This window comes from Ambystoma mexicanum, chromosome 1p, assembly GCF_040938575.1.
Source record: "Ambystoma mexicanum isolate Mex_15411 chromosome 1p, UKY_AmexF1_1, whole genome shotgun sequence".
Lineage (NCBI taxonomy): Eukaryota > Metazoa > Chordata > Amphibia > Caudata > Ambystomatidae > Ambystoma > Ambystoma mexicanum.
Window position 1 is genome coordinate 845,180,133 of NC_090921.1, and position 23,360 is coordinate 845,203,492.

Below are 23,360 nucleotides of genomic sequence, written 5' to 3' on the forward strand. Positions count from 1 at the left end.
GGACTGTACCTGTCAGTAGGGAGGACCAATACAAGCTGGCTTTTACCTTTGGGGGCCAGCAGTACACTTGGACCCAGACTCCCTTCGGATACATCAACTCCGGCAATACATTTAATATCTCTCTGCATAAGGCCATGCTTGACTTGGGTGAAAGGGGTAACTTGGCCTATATAGATGATGTTCTAATCAAAAGCTCAACTGTGGTGGAACACATAGCGGAGATCCGTTATGTTCTGACACAGTTGACGGCTGCCGGATCAAAACTCTCTTTCCAGAAGGCACAGTGGTACAGGACCTGTGTCAACTTCTTGGGGCATGAGATAACTCCTGAGGGTTTCTGTCCCCAGGAAAAGAAAGTAGAAGCACTCCAGAAAATAAAAGACCCCACAACTCTGCGGGAGCTAAGGAGCCTCCTTGGACTGACTAATTATAGCAGAAAGTTCATTGGGGATTACGCAGAGATCACAAGACCCCTGATCCATCTGTTGAAGGTGGGTCAAGTGGGGGTGGGGTCCAGAACAAGCCGAGGCAGTACGACAACTCAAAAGAAGCCTCTCGCAAGTGCCTTGCCTAGCTTATCCTGTCAAAAACAAGGAGTTCTTCTTGGAGACTGGGTTCTCTAATACATGCTTGACTGCAGTATCATATCTAAAGCATGACAAGGTCAATAAAGTCATCTCCTATAGGAGTAAAACTTTATCCTCTGTGGAGGAAAAATTCAACGATTGTGAGAAGGCACTCCTGGCAACGGTGTGGGCATTGAAGAATTACCACGTTTATCCAGGGGGAACACATCAAAGTGGAGACTCCACACCAGCCTCTGCAATATCTCCAAAGTGACAGGAACCGGGCCAGAAATTAAGTAATTCCCGAATTATTTCCTGGATTCTGTCAATGCAAGGCTTTCCTGTGGAGGTCAGATATGGCCAAAACAAGAAGAGTCACCTCGCGCAAGGTCTGGCTGACTTGCATGATTGTGCCAGAGAAAACTATCTCGAGTACGGAGGTCTAAAAATCAAGGACAACATGGTAGCATACCTCAATTCCCCACACAAAGTCTTAGAAGAAGACAAGTGTGAGAGAATGCCCACTGTATGTGGATGGATGCTCTTATGTTGACAACAACGGGGAAAAAACTTGTGGCCGGCGTAGGGAATGCATGGGTGAACGATGCCCCAGAACCCTCTGCTGGGTACAAGATTGGTCCCCGAAGTAGTCAAGTGGCAGAGTTGATGGCTGTGCATCAAGCCATCCTCACTGCTGTCCAACACCAACACCATGAACTGGTCATAATCACAGATTCGGATTATGTACGGAACGGGTTCATGGAGTTTGCGGGTTCACTGCTTAGAATTGTCCCTAGCCCATCTCTTATCTTTTAGTAATCCTATCCAACCCATTCTATCATATCCAGAACTGCATTGTAGAATCTCTGTTTTTATGAATCTTTCCCTCATCCATATAGTCCTTTGTTAATTGTAGTGATACATTCATCTTTGCGCTAATATATTTGCTGAAGAAAGACAAGTGTCTTGGCGGGCAAGTCAGAGCAGAGGCGCCGCTGTTCTGGTGGCTGTCCGTTGGGTAGCTTGCATCTTCATAGCCTCCTTAGTGTAAAGAATATCTGTTTGTAATTTCAAAAGCGCATCTTTCATTTGAAAATCTTGACTCTTTTTGGGAAAAAAACAACCTCTACTAAAACCTCTGTAACTTCCATACTGTAGCTGCTAGGTATTAAACAAAATTTAAGTGTCAGATGGAAGCTAGCATCCTCAGCTTTCAAACGAACCTAAAACCGCATTCCAACTCCTTGTAGTTTTTCTGTAATTGTGTTTCTCGCACACAGAACAGTTTGCTGCAGATTTGCGTTTGGCTCAATTTCAACACGTGTAAAACAGCTATTCTTTTCATCCGACCTCAGAATACAGTTTCCAATCTGCTAGTTATTCAATCACCATTGCTAGTGTTTACCTATGCTGCATTGTTTTCCTGTCCATATCAAGTATTATCCTATGCTGCATTGTTTTCCTATCCATATCAAGTATTTTTCCATTCTGCATTATTTTTCTTATCCATACTCATTCTGATTAAAGAGATTGTTGATTGTTGTGATATCACACAATGCTGATCATTGTATAAATATTAAGTGTGATATCTAGATATTGTTCAAATTCATAAAAGTGTGACATATCTTGTTCAAATCCATAAAATAAATCTCTTAACTTTGGAAAACAGCCTGCTTCCTGGTTCAGTGTGACCGGGGGGGGATACAAAGAAAGGGGCGTGATATAACGTTACATCATTCAGAAATAAAAGAACTTCTAGACAAAAATATATAATTAAGGGTTCCAACTGTGCATTACACGCTAGGCATTGACTTAGGTGGAGAGCTGGGTTGAAATCGCTTACACCCTTTTCTCCCTCTTATTGGAACATCCTCATTCAAACCTGGTACAAAAGTTGTATGGGCTGAGGAGAACTTTCCATCATTTGATCCTTCCTCAAGAACAGAAGTAATAGACATAAATCATCTAAACAGCCAACATTACGGTAGACACCACATGGCATGGGAAAGGACCCCTCCAACAAGCATCCGAATGCCATTATTAGAGGTTGTGAGGTTGAAGAGGACACAGGAAGGAATTGCCCCAAGTCAAGACACAATTTGGGGGCATCACCTGAGAAGGGTAGAGCCTCTATTACTAAATTACAATAAAAAGGATAAAAAGCTGCAAGAAGGCCCATTATGAGAGAGGTCGCCAAGTAGAGGCTGAATGATGAGGGATTGAGTCACAGCTAGAGGCAAGGCACTGGGATCATCGTGAACACAGTACAGGATGAGGGGTGTGTGAAAGAGTAGGAGGACTCAAACAAGGGGCTGACAAATGCCATTTGAACACCAATCTCATCAAAATAACCAATCTACTTATGGTTGGGTAAGGGGTCAGCAGTAAAGGAATCAAATGCTGGGAGGCAGACATTTTGATTACTATGTAGGAAAGATTTGCTCTGGGCAAATTCCTTGCACCAACAGCGCTGAATACTGTGGGTGGAAGGCCCTAAGTAGTTAACAATTGGGAGTAACTTTGCAAGGATCTGAGCCCAATGCTCTGTCCCATCCAGGCTGTTTTCCTGGGTGGGTACAGGGAATATCATGGGGTATGGAATGGAGGTGAGCAAGAGAACCACCATTACATAAAAGGAAGCTGCAAATGTTTGCTGCTGACCAGGGGGGATACAGAACTGTTGGCAAACACTAATAAAAGGGTTGAAGAGCATACCTGGAAAATGAAGCAGGACAATTAAGGGGCAACTAAGTATACAGGTTGTTGAAAGTTGGCAAGTTGCCCAGTTCTATATTAATAGGCAATGCCATTTTTTCACAGGTGTTAGGTGCATCCAAGTTCTCAGAAGTGTAGGGTGGTGGGGGCATTGTGATGATTTAGCAAACAGTAGGGAGGATAAAACAGAAGGCTGGATTATGGATGTATCACAGCTTGCATAGTGTACCCATGAGTTGAATAAGGTAATGGAATATGGGGAAGAGGTTAGTAGAAGGTGAACATCCTGCGACAGCGCTACCAGCCTTGATGGTGGGTAATAGGATATGTAGCTTAGAGGAGAGAGCTCTTTGATCCAATGTATGCCTTGAATTGTATAATGTCATCATCCAGGAGACTTCTCTCTGGGAGCTGCTCGTTGTTACTTGGGGTGATTAAGATACAGTAGAATGATAAGTTATTTATATAACACTTTTGCCAAAGTGCTGTACATAGAATATTTTACATAAAATTATCACCCAACCAAATACAGTACTCTTGTATCGACCTCAAAAGAAAAAAGGAAAAGTGGGCCTTGTGGCATTCGAACATGCGACCTGAAGATCTCACACGCATCACGACAGCGAGTGCTCAACAGGATGTACAATCTTACCAAGTTTATCATGCAGGATTGAGAAGAGGTTCAAGGGAAGTAGCCATAATGGTGTGAAACACGCTAACTTTCAAGAGACCCAGAACGATCCAGGAGGGAACTTAAGAGGGTTCAGGAACTCTCAGAAGAAAATCACCAACTTTAATACATATGCTCTGCCAACATTCACAGAGACTTTACAGATGATTCAACTTTCAAAGATCATGCCAAGGAAATTGGAGTGGGAGTGGGTCCCCCCCTGCACATCAGGGATACTTGTGACAGCAGGTGACTTCAATAAGGTGCCACACTCCACATTTAGATCAAAAGGTGATACCAGTGTAAGGAAACGGCCAACACTGCTAACACTGCTCGCGTATATCTTGTTACTGATGAATGTGTGGATGGTGAGCCTTCTCCTCCATGCACTTTTTCGCAAGTCTAGACTATTTGTTTTTGTCTAGAGTAGGCATAGACAGGGACACCAAGGTTCAATTACTAGCTATAGGGCTGTCTGACGACCACTACTACTGTTTTCTAGCTCTATGGCCAGCCATAAGCCAGAAGGGGTTGGGAGAGTTCATGCATGCTACGGGCAAGATTAACAAATTACTTACCCCTGGTAATTTTCTTTCAAATGGATGTTCCTCCCACCTTCCTTCACCTTTGATATAATTTGTAGTATGCTTGCAGCTTCTGAAACATTTTTCCATAGTACAGGACGCCATGCGTTCTGTCCTCGGCCGTGACATCAACTGTGGTATAAGTAGTGTGTGCCACCCGTTGTCTCAGTTCTAGTTTTTTTCCTCCCAATACTCAGCTCTCTGTAAGGAATGACCGAAGAGTTGAAAGAGAAGAAGGTGTAAAAACACACACATTCTCGGCAGGATAGAGGGGAAGGCTATGAGGAAAACATGGGAAGAACATCCAGTTGTAAGAATAATCGGTTCTCCAAATGGTGCCTTCCCACGTATTCATCTTCGAAACACTCCCAAATCAGTATGTAGAAGGAGGTGGGAACAGAGAATGTATTGATGACTAACGCTGTGAAGTACAGCCTTGTCAAATCTGGCCTCCTCACCAGTCAGAGACCAGAAAATAGTATTTGCTGAAAGTGTGCAAAGGAGGACCAAGTTGCTGCACTACAGTTGTTTTGTACCATCTTTGAAGAGCCACTCATTGGGTGGAAAGCAATTCTAAACCACTGGGAAGATCTTTGCCATCCAATGAATAGCATTCTAAAATGCATAGAATAATCCAGTGTGCAATGGTTTGTTTAGTGACAGTGTGCCCCAACTTTTGACCTGAATAGCCCACAAAGAGCTGGTTTGAACATTCTGTAAATTTAGCTCAAAGCCCTTCGAGGGTCCAAGTGATGTAAACTTTCCTCCTCCGTAGAAGGAGAGGTGGATAAAAGGCAGGCACTGAATGGAAGGATGAGTGAGCACCACAAATTGATCAAACAGTAGTAATGAATCCAAAAATTATTAGCTAAAAACAAAATTAAAAAAATTTAAAAAAATAAAATAAAATCGGACCGTATCAATAAAGCCTTGGCACAAGGATGTAGGGAATCCAAAAAGATTTCCTAGACCGTAATACGCTCACGCGGTGGCCTTAAAAAAGTTGCAGCTGTTGTCTTCAAGTGATGTTCACAAGGTTTTCAAAATAATAGTCCATAGATCTCAATGTAAAAAGGCCCCAATCACTTTAATTCTATGAAAGGCAATGTGCATCGAACGTTTGTCTCCATAAATAATTGGCAATGCATTTCGGAACTAGGTCCGTCATCAGGGCTGGACAGTATAAACATAACATTTTGCCAAGATGTGATGCATAAAGATAAATCAAAAACAAATTGTTAAAATATATACCCCACAATTGTCGATAACACCAAGAAGTTAATACAAACGAAGAAAGAAAACATTTGGAAAAGCTAGAGTCAAAAAACATACAAATCCATCTTCCAAAGAAAATTCATCATTCTGAGCTGTAAGACCCACTTTTTAGTTAAAAAACGTTTTTTTTTCCTGGCTGCGTGAAAGCCTTAACCCTTTAAGTGCCATGGGTTTTTCCCCCCAGTTCCAAGGCCTTTTTTAGTTATTTTGGTATGTCACCATTCAATGCCTTGTAACTTTGTTACATGAGATCTCGGCCAAATTTGGCCCCTTTTTTTCCCCCACATGTAGGCGGTCGTAACGCCACCCAGTAATCCTAGGTTGCTGTAGGGGGGGTGAGAGAAAATAACCAAAAAGGGCGAAAATGTTGTGTTTTTTCAATAAATGACAATAAAATGATGTACAAAGAAGCCTATGTTTTTTTCCTTGTAAGAGCTATGAACAAATGGTTTGCTGTGCTGAATTCCCCAATTTCCTGGCTTTCAGGAACAGGTTGAGTGGAAATGAAAAAAAAAAATGTTGATGTGGTTATCAACCGTTTTGGGCCATTTTTGCCAATTGGACATGCATGGACGGAATGGAAGAAAAAGGGTAGGAAAGCCTGGAGGACAGAAAGGCATACATTTCTGAAAAGTAGACAACATTCCAAGTTTAGGAAGGGGTGATTTGTGCAGCACGGGCAACAACTAGGTAGGGGAAAATGCCATAGATTGGTGAAAAAGCAGGAAAATGACCGAAAAATGGTATGTGGTGGACATGGTTGGCTTGGTACGGCAATGGCGTCTATGAATTTTGAGAAAAACAATGCTCCGTTAAATTACCCCAACTCTTGCAGTTAGGAAAACACATATTTTTTGTAGTGTTTCACAAAACAAGCAATACCACAAGCCAAACACTGAGCCATGGTACACAGGATTTTTATTCTTGTAGCCTGAACAGACGTACTTAACATGTGTAAATCAGGAAAACCAATGTGGTGAGGAAGGGCAAGCATACATTTTTTGAAAGAGCACAGGCAGACCTTTTCAAGGGTAGGCGACTTGTGCATGTTACAGAAGTGTATGGTGCCTAAAACAGCAACTAAATGTAGGGCACATTTGGGAAATGAAAGGGTTGTGTGACAAAGGGCACCAGCAAATGGGTCGAAACGTTATGAAAACCACACAAACACAACACATGTCATACCTTCCCGCGTTCCCACACGTGTCCCGATGAAAACGGTACCTCACATGTGTGGGTGCACCTACCTGGGCGCCAAGGGGAAAGCCTAAAATACGGGTAACCAAGTCTTTCGGCACAGCATAATTTCAGGAATTCTGCTAATACGCACACCCTACAGATTTGGGCCTAGGGTGTCCAAGACATCAAGGAAAACAGGGAACCCCATGCATTTCCAAAAAGAGGACACCCGTGGGAATCCGCAGAGGTCTGACTTGTGCAAATCGGCCCAGAATTGATTATCCAGAAACGCTGGCAAAGTCCGAAATGTGTGTGAAAAAAACAATTTTCTGCACATTTCACTCAGCTCGCCCACCGAAACACACCGCCAACACCACATGGCCTACCGTCCCGCGTTCCCACAGGTGTCCCGATGAAAACGGTACCTCACATGTGTGGGTGCACCTACCTGGGCCCCAGGAGGAAAGCCTAAAACACTGGTAACCCCAACTCTTTTAGCACAGCAGGATTGCAGGATTTTGACTAATGTGCACACCATACAGATTTGGTCCTAGGGTGTCCAAGCCACCAAGGAAAACTCGGAACACCATGCATTTCTGAAAAGAGGACACCCGTGGGAATGCACAGCGTCTGCCTTGCGCGAAGCAGCCCAGAATCTATTACCCACAATCCTTGACAAAGTGATATTTGGTGGGGAAAAAACAAAAAGGTTTGTTGGGTGTCTGGGTAATAAATTCCGGCCCGCTTCACGCAAGTACGACTTCTGGGTATTCCCACGGGTGTCCGCTTTTCAGAAATGCATGGGATTCCCAGCTTTCCTTGGTGGCTTGGACACCCTAGGCCCATATCTGTATGGTGTGCCCGTCTGAAAAAATCGTGGAATTCAGCTGTCGGAAAAGACTTGGCGTTAGGGGTCTTTTAGGCTTTCCCCTTGGCGCCCAGGTAGGTTCACCCACACATGTGTGGTACCATTTTCATCGGGACACGTGTGGGGACGCGGGAAGGTAGGCCATGTGTTGTTTGCCGTGTGTTTCGGTGGGTGGCCAGAAAGAAATGTCTGAGATTTGTCTTTTATTTCCAGCCAATTTCAGAGACATTTCCCTCTATCCACTCACCGAAACACGTCGCCAACAACAGATGTCATACCTTCCCGCGTTCCCACAGGTGTCCCAATGGAAATGGTACCTTAGATGTGTGGGTGCACCTATCGGGTGGCAAAAGGAAAAGGGTAACCCACTGGTAACCCCAAGCCTTTCGGCACAGCACATTTTGTTTTTGTGGTCAACCTATAGATTTGGGCCTAGGGTGTCTAAGCCAGCAAGGAAAACAGGGAACCCCATGCATTTCTGAAAAGAAGACACTAATGGAGCCCTCCCAGGGGGCAGATAAGGTGTCCCTTCCTAGGAGGAGATATCTGGCCGCCGGGAGGGCTGCATTACATGGCGCCCACTCCATTGTGGGTGGGTGGGGGGGGCAGGGGATCACCACCACGTCCCATTAGAACATTCCCAGTCGGTTTGGGGTGCCCCACAGCCCCCCTAAAATGCAGTCCACTATTTTCACTTTTTTCCTTTGGTAACCCAACTCCCCTTGGCGCAGAGGGGCACATTGGTGTGCCAATCTGGCCCCAGGGTGCCCAAACCTTACTGGCCCACACACTGGGGGACCATTTTTGGTGGTCCTCTCCCCCCCTCACCCCAAATGGGTGACAGGGGCACCTCATGCAGGACTCCCCTGGGCCTCCTACAAACGGCTGTGCGAGTTACACACCCCCTCCATTTGGGGTGGGGGAGAGAGGGCCACCAAAAATGTTGGGACAGGCCACCAGTGGGTGGGGCAGTAAGGTTTGGGCACCCTGGGGCCAGATTGGCACACCAATGTGCTCCTCTGCGCCAAGACAAGTTTGGTAAACAAAGAAAAAAAATTGAAAATGGCAGGCTGCACTTTAGGGGGAGCTGAGGGGCACCCTAAACCGCCAGGTAATTTCCTAATGTAATGGGGGTGACCATCTCCCCCCCCACACCAAATGCAGGGAGGGGCATCTCATTCAGCCCTCCCTGGGGGCAGATGCCCCTTCCTAGGAGCAGATATCTACCCCCAGGGAGGGCTACAAGGTGTGCCCCCATTTCCCCTTGGGGAGAGGGCCACCCCCCTTTTCCGTAAAATAAACTCCTGGTGGCTAGTGGACCCCCATTCCCACCCAAATCTCCCTTTTGTTTTTTGTTAATTTTTTTTTGTTTTCATTTTGCGCCCGTCCCTGGGGACAGATGATCAGCAATCTGCCCCGAGGGGGGCCCTAACCTGCAGGCCCAATCCTTTGGGGGTCCTGCACACTTATTCCTGGTGCTCCCCCTCCAATTGGATGGGGGGCCACCTCATGTACTCCTGCCTGGGGGCAGCAATCTGCCCCCAGGGAGAACTACAAGGGGTGGCCCCCCTTTCCACCTAGTGTGGGAGGGGGCCACCCCCCATTCATGGGTAAAAAAAAATCCCTGGTGCCTAGTGGCCCCCTCACCCCCATTGCATTTACTTTTGATTTTCTTTTTTTTTACATTTGTCCCCCTCCCTGGGGGCAGATGACCAGCCACCTGCCCCCAGGGTTCTGCACATGTGCCCCATGCTTTGGGGGCTGGGGGAAAGGGGAGATGGCTGCTTACTGTAAGCAGCGCCCCACCCCCCGCCTCTCAGACAGATCCCTGGTGTCTAGTGGGCATTGCTGGGCTCAGATCGAGCACTCTGCGTCCTATCCGTGGCCAGCAACGCTTTCACAAAAGGTGTGGTTGGAAAGGGGAGAAAAGCTCTAATAGAGTGGGCTGGTCTTCGCTGTCCTGATCGCCCTGCGCATCAACCAACAGGTCAGGATCCTGCTGAACCATGTCAGGCACTAACTTGTCCACGGGGGACAATGGTGGCAAGGGCGGAAGGGTCGGGGGAGGCACCATAGGCAAGGGTGGAGCCAGCAGAGCCACCGGGGGAGTGGGTGGAGCCGGAGGGCATATCTCCCTAAAAAGACTCTTGAAATACTCCCTCATGGGGTCGGTACGCATGAGAGTCTAAAATTTGCCGAAAAAGGCGTCCAACGGAGACGGTTTTGGAGCTGCCGCAGGAGGCCTCTCATGAGGAGGATAATTCCAGGGACGCAGAGGGGAGGCTTGCCACACAGGCCCATCCCCAGAAGTGTCCACAAAAATCATGGGTGCCGAACCCACAGGCAACGAGACATTGTGCGGAAGGGGCATCCAAGCGTTCCAGTCGTAAACTGGACGAAACTGATGCGCACAAGGAATTTTATGTTCACCCGCAGAACCAACTCCTACAACTGAGGCCGATGGCGTAGTTATAGGGGAAGCGCCCAAAATGGCCGCTGTGGTCGTGGCGGGAACGGCCACCATTTTACCATCACCTGAGGGGAACTGCGGCACCTGTGGAAGTGTGTCAGGGGTCCCCGTTGGTGGGTCAGGGGTATTAATTTTAGCCTTTACATAAGGAACCTCAGCCGAGCTGGTACTATGAGGCCTGGAATGTTTCTGCGACATACCAATAGCCAAACTAGCCTTCACAGGCAGGACCTCGGCGCTGCCGGTAAAGGAGGAACTTTCACTCCTTGCCCCCTCAACAGTTCTGGCGTTGCCACAAGAGCGGGAACACTATGAAACAACTTTCACCGATAAGGCCTTGTCGGGCCTCTCAGAAATGTTGGTTACTTTAGCCTCTGTACGAGGGACCTAGGACCCAGGTCCGGTAACAGCCTTACTAGCGCAGGCCTCGAACATCCGTTCGGTAACACCAAGCCCAACCAAGGCCTCGGGGCGCACCCCAGTACTTTTGGGGAAGCTGATAAAGAGGCCTCAGAGCGAGCTCTGGTATCCCACGACTCAGTAGAACTGGGTCTACAAGCAGTCCCCACAGGAGGGGCCTCGGAGCGCACTCCGGTATCCACAGGCCCCTTACGGAGACCCTCGGAGAAAATTCCAGTACAATTATTAGGCCCCAAAGGCACCTCAGGGCAATCCCCGGTGATAGAGCGGTTGATGCTCCTCCCGGCCCGGGAACAGCCGGAAAGTTGTCTCCCGGCCGGGGTGCTCTGAAAAGTAAAGAACTTACCAGGCGTTTCTTCTTTTCGTCGATAAAAGATTGAAAATGCGAAGGAGGAGTACATCGAACACCTACTCCCACCGCTCCAACCGACGTTGAAGTGCCCGGACTGAAAAGGAATCACAATAAAAACAGGAGTCCCAACGGTGGTCCGGACCCAAACACTCTAAACAAAGTGGATGGGGATCTGCCCTCGACACGAAGAACAATCTGGAAAGTCTAGTTTGAATGACAGACAGACTAGTACACGATCGCCAGCGAGAGCCAGAGAGGAGGAAAAAAAGGGAAGAAGATCTTCAGCGTATGCAAGTGCGTCCAGTCCCGAACAAGCAGAGAAAAGGACTGATGGGCGATGCATAGGGCGGAGCCGAGATGGGCGGGGCTACGGCCGCGTGCCGGGCAACGCGTAGAAGAGAGAAAGGACTAAAATGTTTGCAAAATTTTGGATGATTATACAAAGTGCTCAGGTCCCGTCCCACATGACGGAGGAATGTCCCATAAGTATGGAGGAAAGGGGACGGGACATAGGAGTAATATGTAATCGTGCATAAACAAACAAATTACAATAAATAATGTGAAGAAGGCCCACAGCAGGCCGTCCATATTCTCACATGTCCTGTGCTGTGAGGTCATGGGAGATGTGTGCATAGTGGGTTGAAATTAGTGGTAAATTCCAGTGTGGGCTGAACTTATATTGCAATGTGGGCCAATATAATCCAATATAAAGTGTAGCAAAGCCCACACACCACTGAATCGATTGCATGAGTGTTTCCATAAAGATATAGACACAACACCAAAACAATTGGCTAATTCTGGGTTAAAGGGCTGTAGCTGTAACCCTTTAGGTACAATACAAACTCAAGCGTGATGCAATAATTACAAAAATAAATAACTAGAATCAACTGCAAAAACAAATCAAATCTAAGGAATACAAAATCAAAACTTAAGGATAAATCTCAATAGCATACACATTTCATCTCTTTGTTAATGCCACCGGGTTTTTGCTCTTATATTTGTTAAAGCCTCAATATTTTCGAAGGACACAAACAAAGGGTGGAGGCACACAACCACAATGTCCTTTGAGGATGTTGAGGCATTAACAAATATCAGAGCAAGGGATACCAACTAGGGAAAGTGCAGACACCGGTGAAGAAAACATACTCGCCTCACAACATCGACTGCAACCTTTTTAGAGCGCAAACCAGGAGAAAAAGGACCACAAGGGGAAGAGGGGAATGAAGAGTAATGAGACAGCAAAAGAGAACTTTGTGATCAATCCATCCAGTAGACCACTTAATACAGCAGAGTTTGATATGCTTCAAAAGGGTCTTAATTTTGTACCAACATACAGCACTACCTTTTTTGATACAAAAGTAGAGCTATTTCGGTGGAAACAAGAAAATGTAGCACAACAGGGTTTCAAATCCCGCTCTCTGTACTTTGCCATTCAATTTGAATTATGAAATACCAGTGTTTATCAGAGTCCCCCGAGGAATATAAATACAATAATGGGGGGCAAATATTGGATTTCTTCGGTATTCCCCGAAAACCAGAAACCCTAAAGATAGTAAAGGGTGACTTGGACGAAAGTGCCTGCAACTCGCTCACTCTACAGGCTGATGTTAGAGCTATCAATGGAAATGTGTGAAGGATAACAACTTTAAAGGACATGAAGGTAATGGTTCAAAAAAGTATGGATATTGATATTTTATTTCCATCACGCTCATACACAAGGTTTCAAGAGCGCGACAAGGTGCGCACATTAGAAATTTTAGAACCAGATTAGATTAAGGTCCCAAACTGGAACATGGAGAACAAGATTGGGGGGGGAACACATTGGTTAGTCACTTTAGAAATTGTGTCACCAGTGGAGTTTTGAAGTAGGAACATTCCTCTGACGAGCGCTTAAAGATGGACAGCGCCGCCAAGAAAGAAGAAAGGAAAAAACATCTGGTGTCTTACATACAAAAGGATCTACATTCTTTTCTCTACACCAGTTGCTGAATTTATTCCAACAACAACAGTACAAAGACTGTGTTGCTGGCCTTCTGGCCGAAAGCAAACTCGCCATTACGTCATCCAGGAGGAGCTCTCAGCCTTTCAGAAACCAAGCTTGAAGATTGAGAGTCTTGATCTCTGGATGGAGACCCCAACCCTCCTCTCGCGAGAGAAGGTCCTCTCTTTGTGGAAGACGCTTCAGAGGACAGATGGACATGTCCAGAAGTCTGGTTACCACGTCCTCCTGGCCCAATCCGGGGCAATTAGGATCATGCGTTTCCCAAACCGTCTCAACCTCCTGATCACATGAGGAATGACGGTGACTGGAGGAAATGTGTACAGGAGTGGAAACTCCCAGTCCACTATGAACGCGTCTCCTAGAGCTCCTCTTGGAGGAAATTCCCTGGAGCAATACCATTCACACTTCCGGTTGACCCCAGTCGTGAACAGATCTACTTGAGGGGTTCCCAAAAGGGTGAAGATCTCTTGAAGGATTTCTGAGCTAGTTCCTACTCATGGGAGACTGTGCTCTGCCTGCTCAGAACATCCGCCACCATGTTCTCCTCTCTGGCTAGGTGAACTGCTGATAGGGAGATTCCTTCTTCAATTGCACAGTACCAGAGCTGCACTGCCTCTCTGCACAGGGGTAGTGACCCTGCACCACCTCTCTTGTTGAGGTAGTACATGGCCACTGTGTTGTCCGTCATTATCAGAACATTCTTTCCCCGTACAGAGGGCAGAAAGGTCTTCAGCGCTAGTCTGATTGCCCTCAGTTCCAAAAGATTGATATGTAGTTTAGACTGCCAGGGCTGTGATCCACCTATGTCTGGGTCTTCTTCAAAGCCCTCTACAGGGTCTTGGAGATCCTCAGCATTTAAGAACTCTTCTATCTCTCTTGACCTTTTGGGTGTAACGTGTTCAGTGGTGGACATAAACCTATCTAGTTTGTCCATACACAGTTGAAATCTTTCCATAGTCCACTGGGGTAACCCTGAATGGTCTAGTGGCGGAAAGGTGTGTTCCTCCGCCTCTAGGCGTCAAGATCTGCCCCATAGCATGGAGGATATACCCTTGTCGCACTCTGAGAAACCTTCTTGTGGGCCGGACACTGGGGATCTTTCTTTAGGTCTTCCCTTTGACAGGGTTGGTGGGGGGGGGTTCTGGCGTACCTTATGTAGATTTCGGCGTCTCTCTGTCCTTGTGAACGGATGTCGGCGCCTCTTTCACCGTCCGTCTGTGCGTCAGTGGAGACTATCCTAGCCAAGCTTTCGACGACTAGTTTGTCCATCGAGGGCAGCGCCGGAACCTTTTCGCTGATGGTCGCTCTCTTACGAGGAGTTTCGTCTGACGTTTTGGTGGTAGCGCCCTTAGTTCTGGACAGCCCAGTCGCTAGTCGCGTATGCGGCTGCGGAGAGGGCTGGCGACCCTTACGGTAGATTCGGCATCTCCGTTGGCGCTGGGGCCTTCTTCGACTTGGTCGAGGAAGGGCCGTGGGTTGTGTGTTTAGTTTTTACTTTTCCATGTGCGTCAGTGTCGCTGGGGTTTACATCCCCATAAATAGTGCGTGAGCCAAACTTTTCGGGGCCGGGGACAGATGCGGAGGAGCAGGAGCACTCCTTAGAGAGGTCCACAACCTCCGATGCGGAGGTAGCGTTATCACTGTCCCCCTCGTCACATTCAGCGGCGGCAGGTGAGGAATCGGCCTTCGACATAGCATAGGCTGCCCACCGCTTGACCCTGTGGTCTTTCAAAGTTTGTGGACGAAGGAGTTTACAGGCCGCACAGCCGGCATCGTTGTGGTCGAGGGGTAAGCAGCGGTTACACCGCTTATGCTTATCCTTCCACGTGAATTTGCCATTACAACGAGGGCAAAATCTAAAATGAGTCCTCTCCATAGCTGAGGATGTCATAATAAGTGATAACGACCCGAAGGAAAGGGGGGGGAGAGAAAGGCATTCTAGAAGAAAAAAGAAATGTCCGCAACAACCCCCACTCTCCCGGGCCACGTGTTCGGCAGCACCGATAGGATCGCCTCCGTCGAACCCACCGCCGTCAAAGATCTTGACTCGGCGGGGAAGTTGCTTACCCGTCGAAAGAGGGCTGGAGGCGTATGGATTATCGATAACTGACAAAAAAACGACCAAGGGTCGAAAAAATGGTAATGGCAATGTCTCTTACGAGCTCCGCATAAGGCGACCAGTATTCTGGGCAGAAAAAAACAATCTGAGGGAACTCGACGCGTGAGGGATTTTGGGTAAACTACACGTCACTATAGGGATAATATTACAGACACGCCTATGGTCGACGTCCCCTTTTCGACTTTCGAAAAACAAGATGCAATACTCCGCAGTGACCACTGGATGTCGGACTATGCTCAGCATGTGATTCTAAGGAACAAGTTACTTACCTGTAACTGTTGTTCTCCAGCATGGTTCTGGCATGGATTCACATGCTCATAAATATTCCCCCCTCGTCAGGCTGGGAATCCTCGGTAAAGAAAAAATCAGTATCAGTTTCGTTTCTGATCTGTCTTTCTTAGTAGTAACCAATCACTGATCTCTGGGTCATACTGCCCCCAGCCAATGGCTGCCTTCTCCCTAAGCCCCGCCTTTGGCAGCCATCCTCAGATTTGGTAGCACGCAAAGTGGCAGTATGACCAAGTGAAGAGCCGCAGAGGGGTAGGTGGGAGGGTTCGCATGTGAATCCATGCCAGACCCATGCTGGAGAACAACAATTACAGGTAAGTAACTTGTTCCTTCTCCAGCATGGGGTCTGGCATGGATTCACATGCTCATGAATGAAAGAATACATAGCAGTATACACATGCACAACCACGGTAGGTGGCAAAGGCTCAACATTAAGCATTACATCCAAAACTCAACATTAAGCAATTCTTACCTCCTCACCAGGCTCACCTTAGGCAAACAGGTTGCGCAGCACTACTTGGCCGACCCTGGACTCCTCCCTGGAGTCCCGATCGACGCAGTAGAATCTTGTGAAGGTGTGCAGAGACCTCCACTTAGCAGCCCTGCAGATGTAGTAGTAGCGATCGCTCTGGTCGAATGGGCTCTCGGACAGCCGGGCAGCGGTCGGTTTGCCAACCGGTGACAGTGCATGATGCAAGGAAAATGGAAGTCTTCGAGAGAGCCTTCTCTTGATTCACAGACCCAAAGTTCACAAACAGTTGTGACGTCTTCCGAAAACTCTTTGTGCGGTCCACGTAGAACTTCAGCGCTCTAGCTACATCCAGCGAGTGCAAAGTCCTCTCGGCCGGCGTCGAAGGCGACGGGAAGAAAATTGGTAACACCAAGGGCTCGTTGAGGTGGAAGTCTGATGGCACCTTGGGCATGAAGGAGGGGTGCGTCCTCAGCACCACCCTCGTGTCATGAAAAGTCAAGTATGGAGGCTTGCAAGATAGGGCCTCGAGGAACGCGGTCTTCCATGACAGGAACTTCAAAGGCGCTGAATGCATAGGCTCGAATGGGGCCCCCCCATGAGCCTGGTCAGCACCACATTAAGCTCCCACGCCGGGGCAGGAGCCTTCACCGGCGGGAACGATCGGAATAGTCGCCCTCCTCCAGCTGTCCCAGCACGTGCTGGAGGGTGACCATCCGGAATTTCTGCACTGCGCCTTGATGCATTGGTTTAACCGATGCAGGTCCAGGATGGGGCGCCAACCGCCTGTCTTCTTTCTGACGAGGAAGTACCTTGAGTACACTCCGGAGCCCCGCAGCCTCCTGGGGACGAGCTCGATGGCACCTTTCTTGAGCATCGCCCTTACCTCCAACAGCAGTTGAGGGACGCGATTCTCCTTCCTGGCCACGGGAGGAATGCAAAGGCACTTCTTTTGGAATTCCAGCGAGTGCCCGTTGGCCAGGGTGTCCAGCACCCAACAGTCGGTGGAGATGGACTCCCACACGCTGACGAACTTCGTCAGCCAGCCTCCCACCGGGGTGCTTCGGTGGGGGCCTGATGACACGGCCGGGTCAGTCTTGCTTGGAGGCGGCCTTGCTGCCTTGGCCTCCTTGGCGACGACGGCAGGATCCCCCTTGCTTGCCGCGACCTCTGTAGGCCTCCTGGGAAGAGGAGCGGGCCGCCTGGAGGTATGTGGAGGAGCCACCGCTGGATCCTTTGGAGGCACCCTTCCTGTCTGCCTCCAGAGCTCCGAAAGGGCCGTCGTTGTTGAAGTACCCCTAGGGCCCGGGCCGTCTCCGAGTCGGTCTTGATGACCTGGAGAGACTTGTCCACCGCCTTACCAAAAAGGTTGTTGCCGTCGAACGGCATATCCAACACTCTGGTCTGGACGTCCTGGCGAAAGTCTGTCGCCTTGAGCCATCCTCGTCGTCAGAGGCAAACTGCGTTGCCCAGTTGGCAAAATCCGGTATCAGCAACGTCCGTTGCCACCGTTATTGCGTGATCCGACACCACCTCGCCTTTCTGCAGAATTTGTAGGGCCTCCGCCCTCTTGTCGTCAGGTAGGAAGTCTAGCAGGGGAGCTTACTTGAACCAGAGCTCATTGTCATAGCGGGCCACGGCTAAGGCATTGGCCGCCGTAATCGTCGTCGCCGCCAACGAGATGACTCGTCGTCCCATGGAGTCCAACTTCTTGCCCTCGCTGTCCGGCGGGGAAGTGGAAGTTGAAGCTGAAGCTGCCGCACCCACTGCTTTCTTCTTAGCCGCTGCCGAGACGACAGAGCCTGGTGTGGCTGGGCCCTGCGGCACAAGGGGGCGGCATCGGGGACTCGGTACTTCTTCTTGTACCTGTCCCTCTTGGCGGGGGTCGTGGAAGGGTTCTTGAGGACAGCAAGCCCCTCGTCCCAGATGTCGTCGAGCAAAGGCACCGCGAGGACCGTCTTCCTCTTGGCCTCTCGTCGTTGGTAAAGAAACCCTTCCTTTTTTTGTTCTTTAGGGCAGAGCTGGAAGAGCTTGGATGCCCTGGTTATCATGGCGTGAAAGGAGCCAATTTCGTCGGCTGGAGAAGCCCGAGGGGGGGGGGGGTGATGACGGGATGTCCGCTGTGTCATTGCCGCCGTCGTCGTCGTCCGTCCCCGTCGCTGTATCCGTCGCCGTATCCTCTTTAGGGTCCAGCGAGGGGGATGAGGGGTCCACAGGCCTCGCCGGCACGAAGTAATCTCGTCCTTATCTCGAAACATAAGGATTGGATCGCCAACAAAATGGCCGCTGAGCTATCCTGGGGCTCGGGTAATGGCTGCGAAGGACGGGATGGCCGCTCCACTGGGCCCTCTTCGATCACGTCAGCGGGGACCGTCCCCTGGGATCGAACCTTCTCGAACCTCTCGTTGAGGCCTATGAACCTCTCGTTGAGGCCCTTCTCCGTTTCCACCAGCTCCTCCTCAGAGGCTGATTCCAAGTCTGTAATGGCCACCGCCCCCCCTCTTTTTCCGCCGGGGACTTCACGGGGGTCTTAACGATGGGCTGGAAAGAGGATTCCCTCCGCGGTGGCAGGGATACTCTGGGCCCAGAGGCCGTTTCCACTAGCGTAGTCTCAGCCAGCTTCGCCAGGGTCACAGCGACCACTTCGCTAGAGGCCTTTGCCGGCTGGATCAAAGCCCTCACCACCTGGGCCTTCGCCTTGGGGGAGGGTCAGCGCCTCGCTCCCCCTTCGAGATCGACTGGGGCCGCTCCAGCAGCTTACCCGGGTTCTCGGACTTCCTCTTCCCCGAACCAGAGTGCTGGTTCGTGGTTGAACGTGCCGGGGAAGTCGCGCCCTGCCTGGCAGCCGAAGAGCCCGACCTTTCGGCGCTCCCGATGCCCGCGGACTCGCGGTGCTTGTCCTTCTGTTGGGCTCCCGTCGCCAGGGTGCCCTCACAGGACTTAGAAGCCCGCTCAGACTTTTTCTTCGCCTTCTCACCTGCTGTGCCCTTCTCCAGCCAGGCGACGAGGCGGGAACGACGATCTTGTTTGGTCCGTTCCGAAAGGTTCTTGCAGAACGCACAGTCCTTCTCCACGTGCGTCTTGTCCTCATGAAGGCAGTAGAGACGTCGCGAATGCTCGTCCCCCTTGAAAACGTTTTGTAATCCGCATCCATGGCAGCACCTAAACAGCTTGGATCCGGGCGTCGAGCTTCCCTTGTCCTGGGCCATGTCCATTGAGGTAGGCCGCAGATCTTACGGAATCCTCCAAGAAGCGTAAACTCGATGAAAACGTCACCCTTGAGGGGCGTAGAAGAATTCCGAAACAGGTCCCCGTTATCGGAAGTAGAAACGGTGAAGCTTGAGGCTCGATTAAACCGAAAAAATGAGAAAATCTCCTGAAAAAAGCGCGAAAACGCAGCAAAAACTCAAGAGCTAAAGCACGAGGACTCCCAACACTTGAGCGTGCGGTAAAAATCTGAGGATGGCTGCCAGAGGCGGGGCTTAGAGAGAGGGCAGTCATTGTCTGGGGGCAGTATGACCCAGAGATCAGTGATTGGTTACTACTAAGAAAGACAGATCAGAAACGAAACTGATACTGATTGTTTCTTTACTGAGGGGGAATATTCATGAGCATGTGAATCCATGCCAGACCCCATGCTGGAGAAGCAGATTAACAAACATCAGAAATAACATTTTGTTCCAAGATGATGCAATACGGTTGGTAACTAGTGAAAGGGTGTGAGCGTATAGAAATATTTAAGAAGAAACCATGAAAGATTTAAAATCATGACAACTCTAGACAGTACACATGCTATGCCCGGGGGCCAAACATGAGGTATAATAAATCAGACAATTGCCAACAATGCCTTAATGCATGCAAAGTGCCAACATTAATCACAAGCATAGCTATCATGTTCAAATTAGTAGAGCCTAATTTACAAAATATTTATTTACTCTTTACTATAATAACCTGAGCAGGTGTATATTGCTTTCTGGAAGCTCATTGAATCATCCTAGATTAGTGGGCCATGTGATCCTTTAAAATATGTTGTACCACATAATTGCACTCTTCCAGATTCACAATATTAGACTCGGATTAGTCAGTTTCTCTTTGCTTAGTCACTGTTCAACTGCAGAGGTATTTAAAATTATCCACGGTTTGAAACAGAACACCTTCAGAAGGAGGAAAACCACTTGTACATGACTACATTCATACCAGCCAGCCCTGGAGGCGATTTGGATCCCTGTTAATAGTCACCTCTAGACATATTCTTAGCCTTATTAGGTGTGTCTGAGTACCAATAATCCCTTTCTTTCTGGTCAGTCTGTGTTCTAAAAGGGTGAACGTCAAGCAATCAAATAATGTAACTGAATTATATAGGACTTAAGGTTAAACATATTTAGCGCCCTACCAGCATTATTTCGTGCACCTCAAAGAATGAACATTAGAGTCAGTAATTTACTATAAAACATTTCTGACATGAACCATTATAATTTAATATAAGCAGATGAACCACATTACATACCTACTCCATTCACAACCGGTGTATTTTTTACTTCCAACTCAATGGACAAATCATGATCTCTTTTGTGTTTGTGATCAGTTAATTCCATGTTTCCCTGAGCAGGAGAGTTTCCAAAAAGTTTACAATCTTTAACATGCCTGGCATCCCCGTTCTGAATTCCATTATGCGGTACTTTCAGTGGCATTATCTGCAAGCCACTTGGCGTAGTTCGATAACTCACAGTTTTAGTGGCACCACATGGTTGCTTTGCTGTATACACCTTTTTCTGCTTTTGGAGTGTTGGATTCAAACGTTTCTTTTTGTGCTGTGTCCCTCTCATTTTCCCAGACTCAATAGGTTGGTGTGATATTTTTTCAAAAGTTGCAACTTGGTTTTCTCGCAAGTATTTTGATATACCACATTGTTTCGCAGATTTTTCTCGTTTTTCCCCATTGATGTGATGCACATTAAACTCGTCAATAAATTCTTCACAGTGTAGTAAATGATGCTCTGGTTCCCATGTGTCTTCACTGCATCCATAACCTTTCCACCGGATAAGGTATTCCCACTTACCTTTTTTATTCTTCCTTTTGTCTACAATACGTTCAACCTAACAAGAAATGAATGATTATATTTAGAAATATTACAGAGAAAGCAAAACAATTTACCAACTACAATTTAGATACTCACTACAATTAACAGTCTCTAATAAGAAACCAGTGAAGATAAGACAAATGTTTAAAAAAAATAAAGTTTCTGAAGTTTTAAACACAATTTGAGATGCATTTCCTCTTTGACATTTCCTCATTTTTGGATTTAAACCAGCTAGAAATAGGTGCCAGACTCATAAAAAGAAAGCAGCACTTACACTCACAAATGTGCATTTTAAGCAAAAGAGGTTACATTTATATTTAGAAAGGAGAAGCGCAGTTTGCTTGCATTACCCCGAAAACTTGTGAATCAGGGTTCTTAGCACTAAATAGGCTCTATTCACAAACGTTGAGGCACTTCAATTTTCTTTTGTAAATTAGATATATTTTACCATGTGTCTATTGCACCTCTAACGTGTGGGTAAGGTTCTCTGCTTTCCTTCTGTGAATTACACCAATGTAGTTCCAGAGTGCAATATAATCGGGAAATGCGTAGTGGGAGGAAACATGAAGCAGAAACGTACATTTCTCAAAGAAAACATACGATTCACTGCTTGGTCAAGACCTTATGCAAATTCCTGAAAAACGAATACCACTGGTTTTCAAGGAGGCTAGAAAGCATCCGATTCTACAATTCAATTTACAGTACATCATTGAATTGCACCATATTCTTAGTTATAATTTCATAAATCCCTTTGCTTGCATCAAGATGACATTTTTGCTTTAACATTTTTATTCTGTAGGTTCTGTAGGTTCCACACGCCATCGTGGTGATGCAGCAGAGCTTGAAACGCTGCATGTTGAGGTAAGGCAAGGGCAAATGTAATTTCAAATCCTAGTCCTCCACTAGAGCACATCACCTCAACCAAATGCTTGATGGACCATATTTATTTCGATTACTTCGGATTATAGCTCCTGTTCTCGGAGGAGTAGGGTATTTCAGGCCACATTACCTATATGTTGTAGTACTTTTCTTTTTAAGCAAAAGCTAAAATGAAGGAATTGATAGTGTCTCGATTTTGACTGTTAATACATAAGCTGCTTTTGCTGGTAGGGATCATTCCAATACAAGGAGTTAACGGCCCAGGGCCCAAGATACAGGCCCTGGCTGCGCTCGGGCCTTAACGGTGGGCCCACGCAACCCTTACCACCTAATCCGGCCCGCAAGATCGGGCGTTTTTGCTATTAGCACCGGTTTTGCCAATCCAGTAACCCAGGGTGCTGACAGCAATGCTTTTTGGTCAAGTGGCACAGCGAGTAGAGCGCTCGCTTTGACATCCGTGCAGAGCTTGCCAACGCAGGTTCGAATCCCGGCAGGGACAAACTCAGCCTTTCATCCTTCTGAGGTCGATAAATGAGCAGCACACACCGTGGGTAATAATAAGCAGCGCTCAGATACCTGAGGGTTTGTAGCGTTATATAAATGCGAAATTATTATTAAATTATTATTATTAAATTATTATTGAATGAATTAACAGGAGGCTAATACTTACACGAGATGGCCAAGCAGAGCCCCTCTACCATTTCCATGGCGGCCAGCAGGGACACGAAGTGGCAGGGGCACCGTTGCTGCTGAAGGAATCAATATAGTAGGGGTTGGTGGGGAGGGGAGATGGCAGGGCAGTGGAAGCAGCCGTCAGGTTGCTCAAAAAGCGGGCTAGGATCGTGGGAATTATGCCTGTGATCATAGCAACCCAATTGGTTGCTTCACCTGCCCCGAGTGCTAATGAATGTCATGTACTGGAAGACCAGGAACCAGCCTTTGTTTTTAAATGTATTTATTGGGACTTACAACACCAAACCTTCCTCCCCCACACCACACACAAATACAGTAATAACACCAAATGAGCACCTTCTAGAGTGAAACCCAAATGCAGCTACAGTTAACATACCTAGGGTACAGACAAAGGACAGAACAGCATTGGCCACAGCATAAAAGTAGGGAAGGTGGGAAAGGAGAAGAGACCGATTTAGAATAGTTTGTTTTTAAGGATCAGCTTGGCTTGATAACCTCTCTTAAAAAGTGGATTTTTCAGTATTCAGCACGATTGATTTGAACTTTCCTGGATATATTGTGTGTGACAAGGTCAGATGCTTGAGCCCGTCAAGGAAGAACAGGGACCCTCTCTCACCCAGGGATAGGTGGCCTAACAGTGTGTATCTCAGCAGATCCTCCCCCAAATGAGGGGTGAATGTTGGGGCGCCCAAGCCCCTGGATCCCAAGAGACAGCATTGTTTTCTCCTGGG

The 23,360-nt window shown here is 47.8% G+C and overlaps 1 protein-coding gene across 2 annotated transcripts in view; it reads right to left on the minus strand.

The window, feature by feature from the left end:
• CDYL2 (chromodomain Y like 2) overlaps positions 1-23,360 on the minus strand; it is a 990,342-nt gene that overhangs the window by 906,306 nt on the left and 60,676 nt on the right. For both annotated transcript variants that reach the window (XM_069652860.1, XM_069652864.1), the window contains exon 2: positions 20,485-21,073. In XM_069652860.1, coding sequence (XP_069508961.1) covers positions 20,485-21,073 — 589 coding nt within the window. The remainder of the gene's footprint in view (positions 1-20,484; positions 21,074-23,360) is intronic.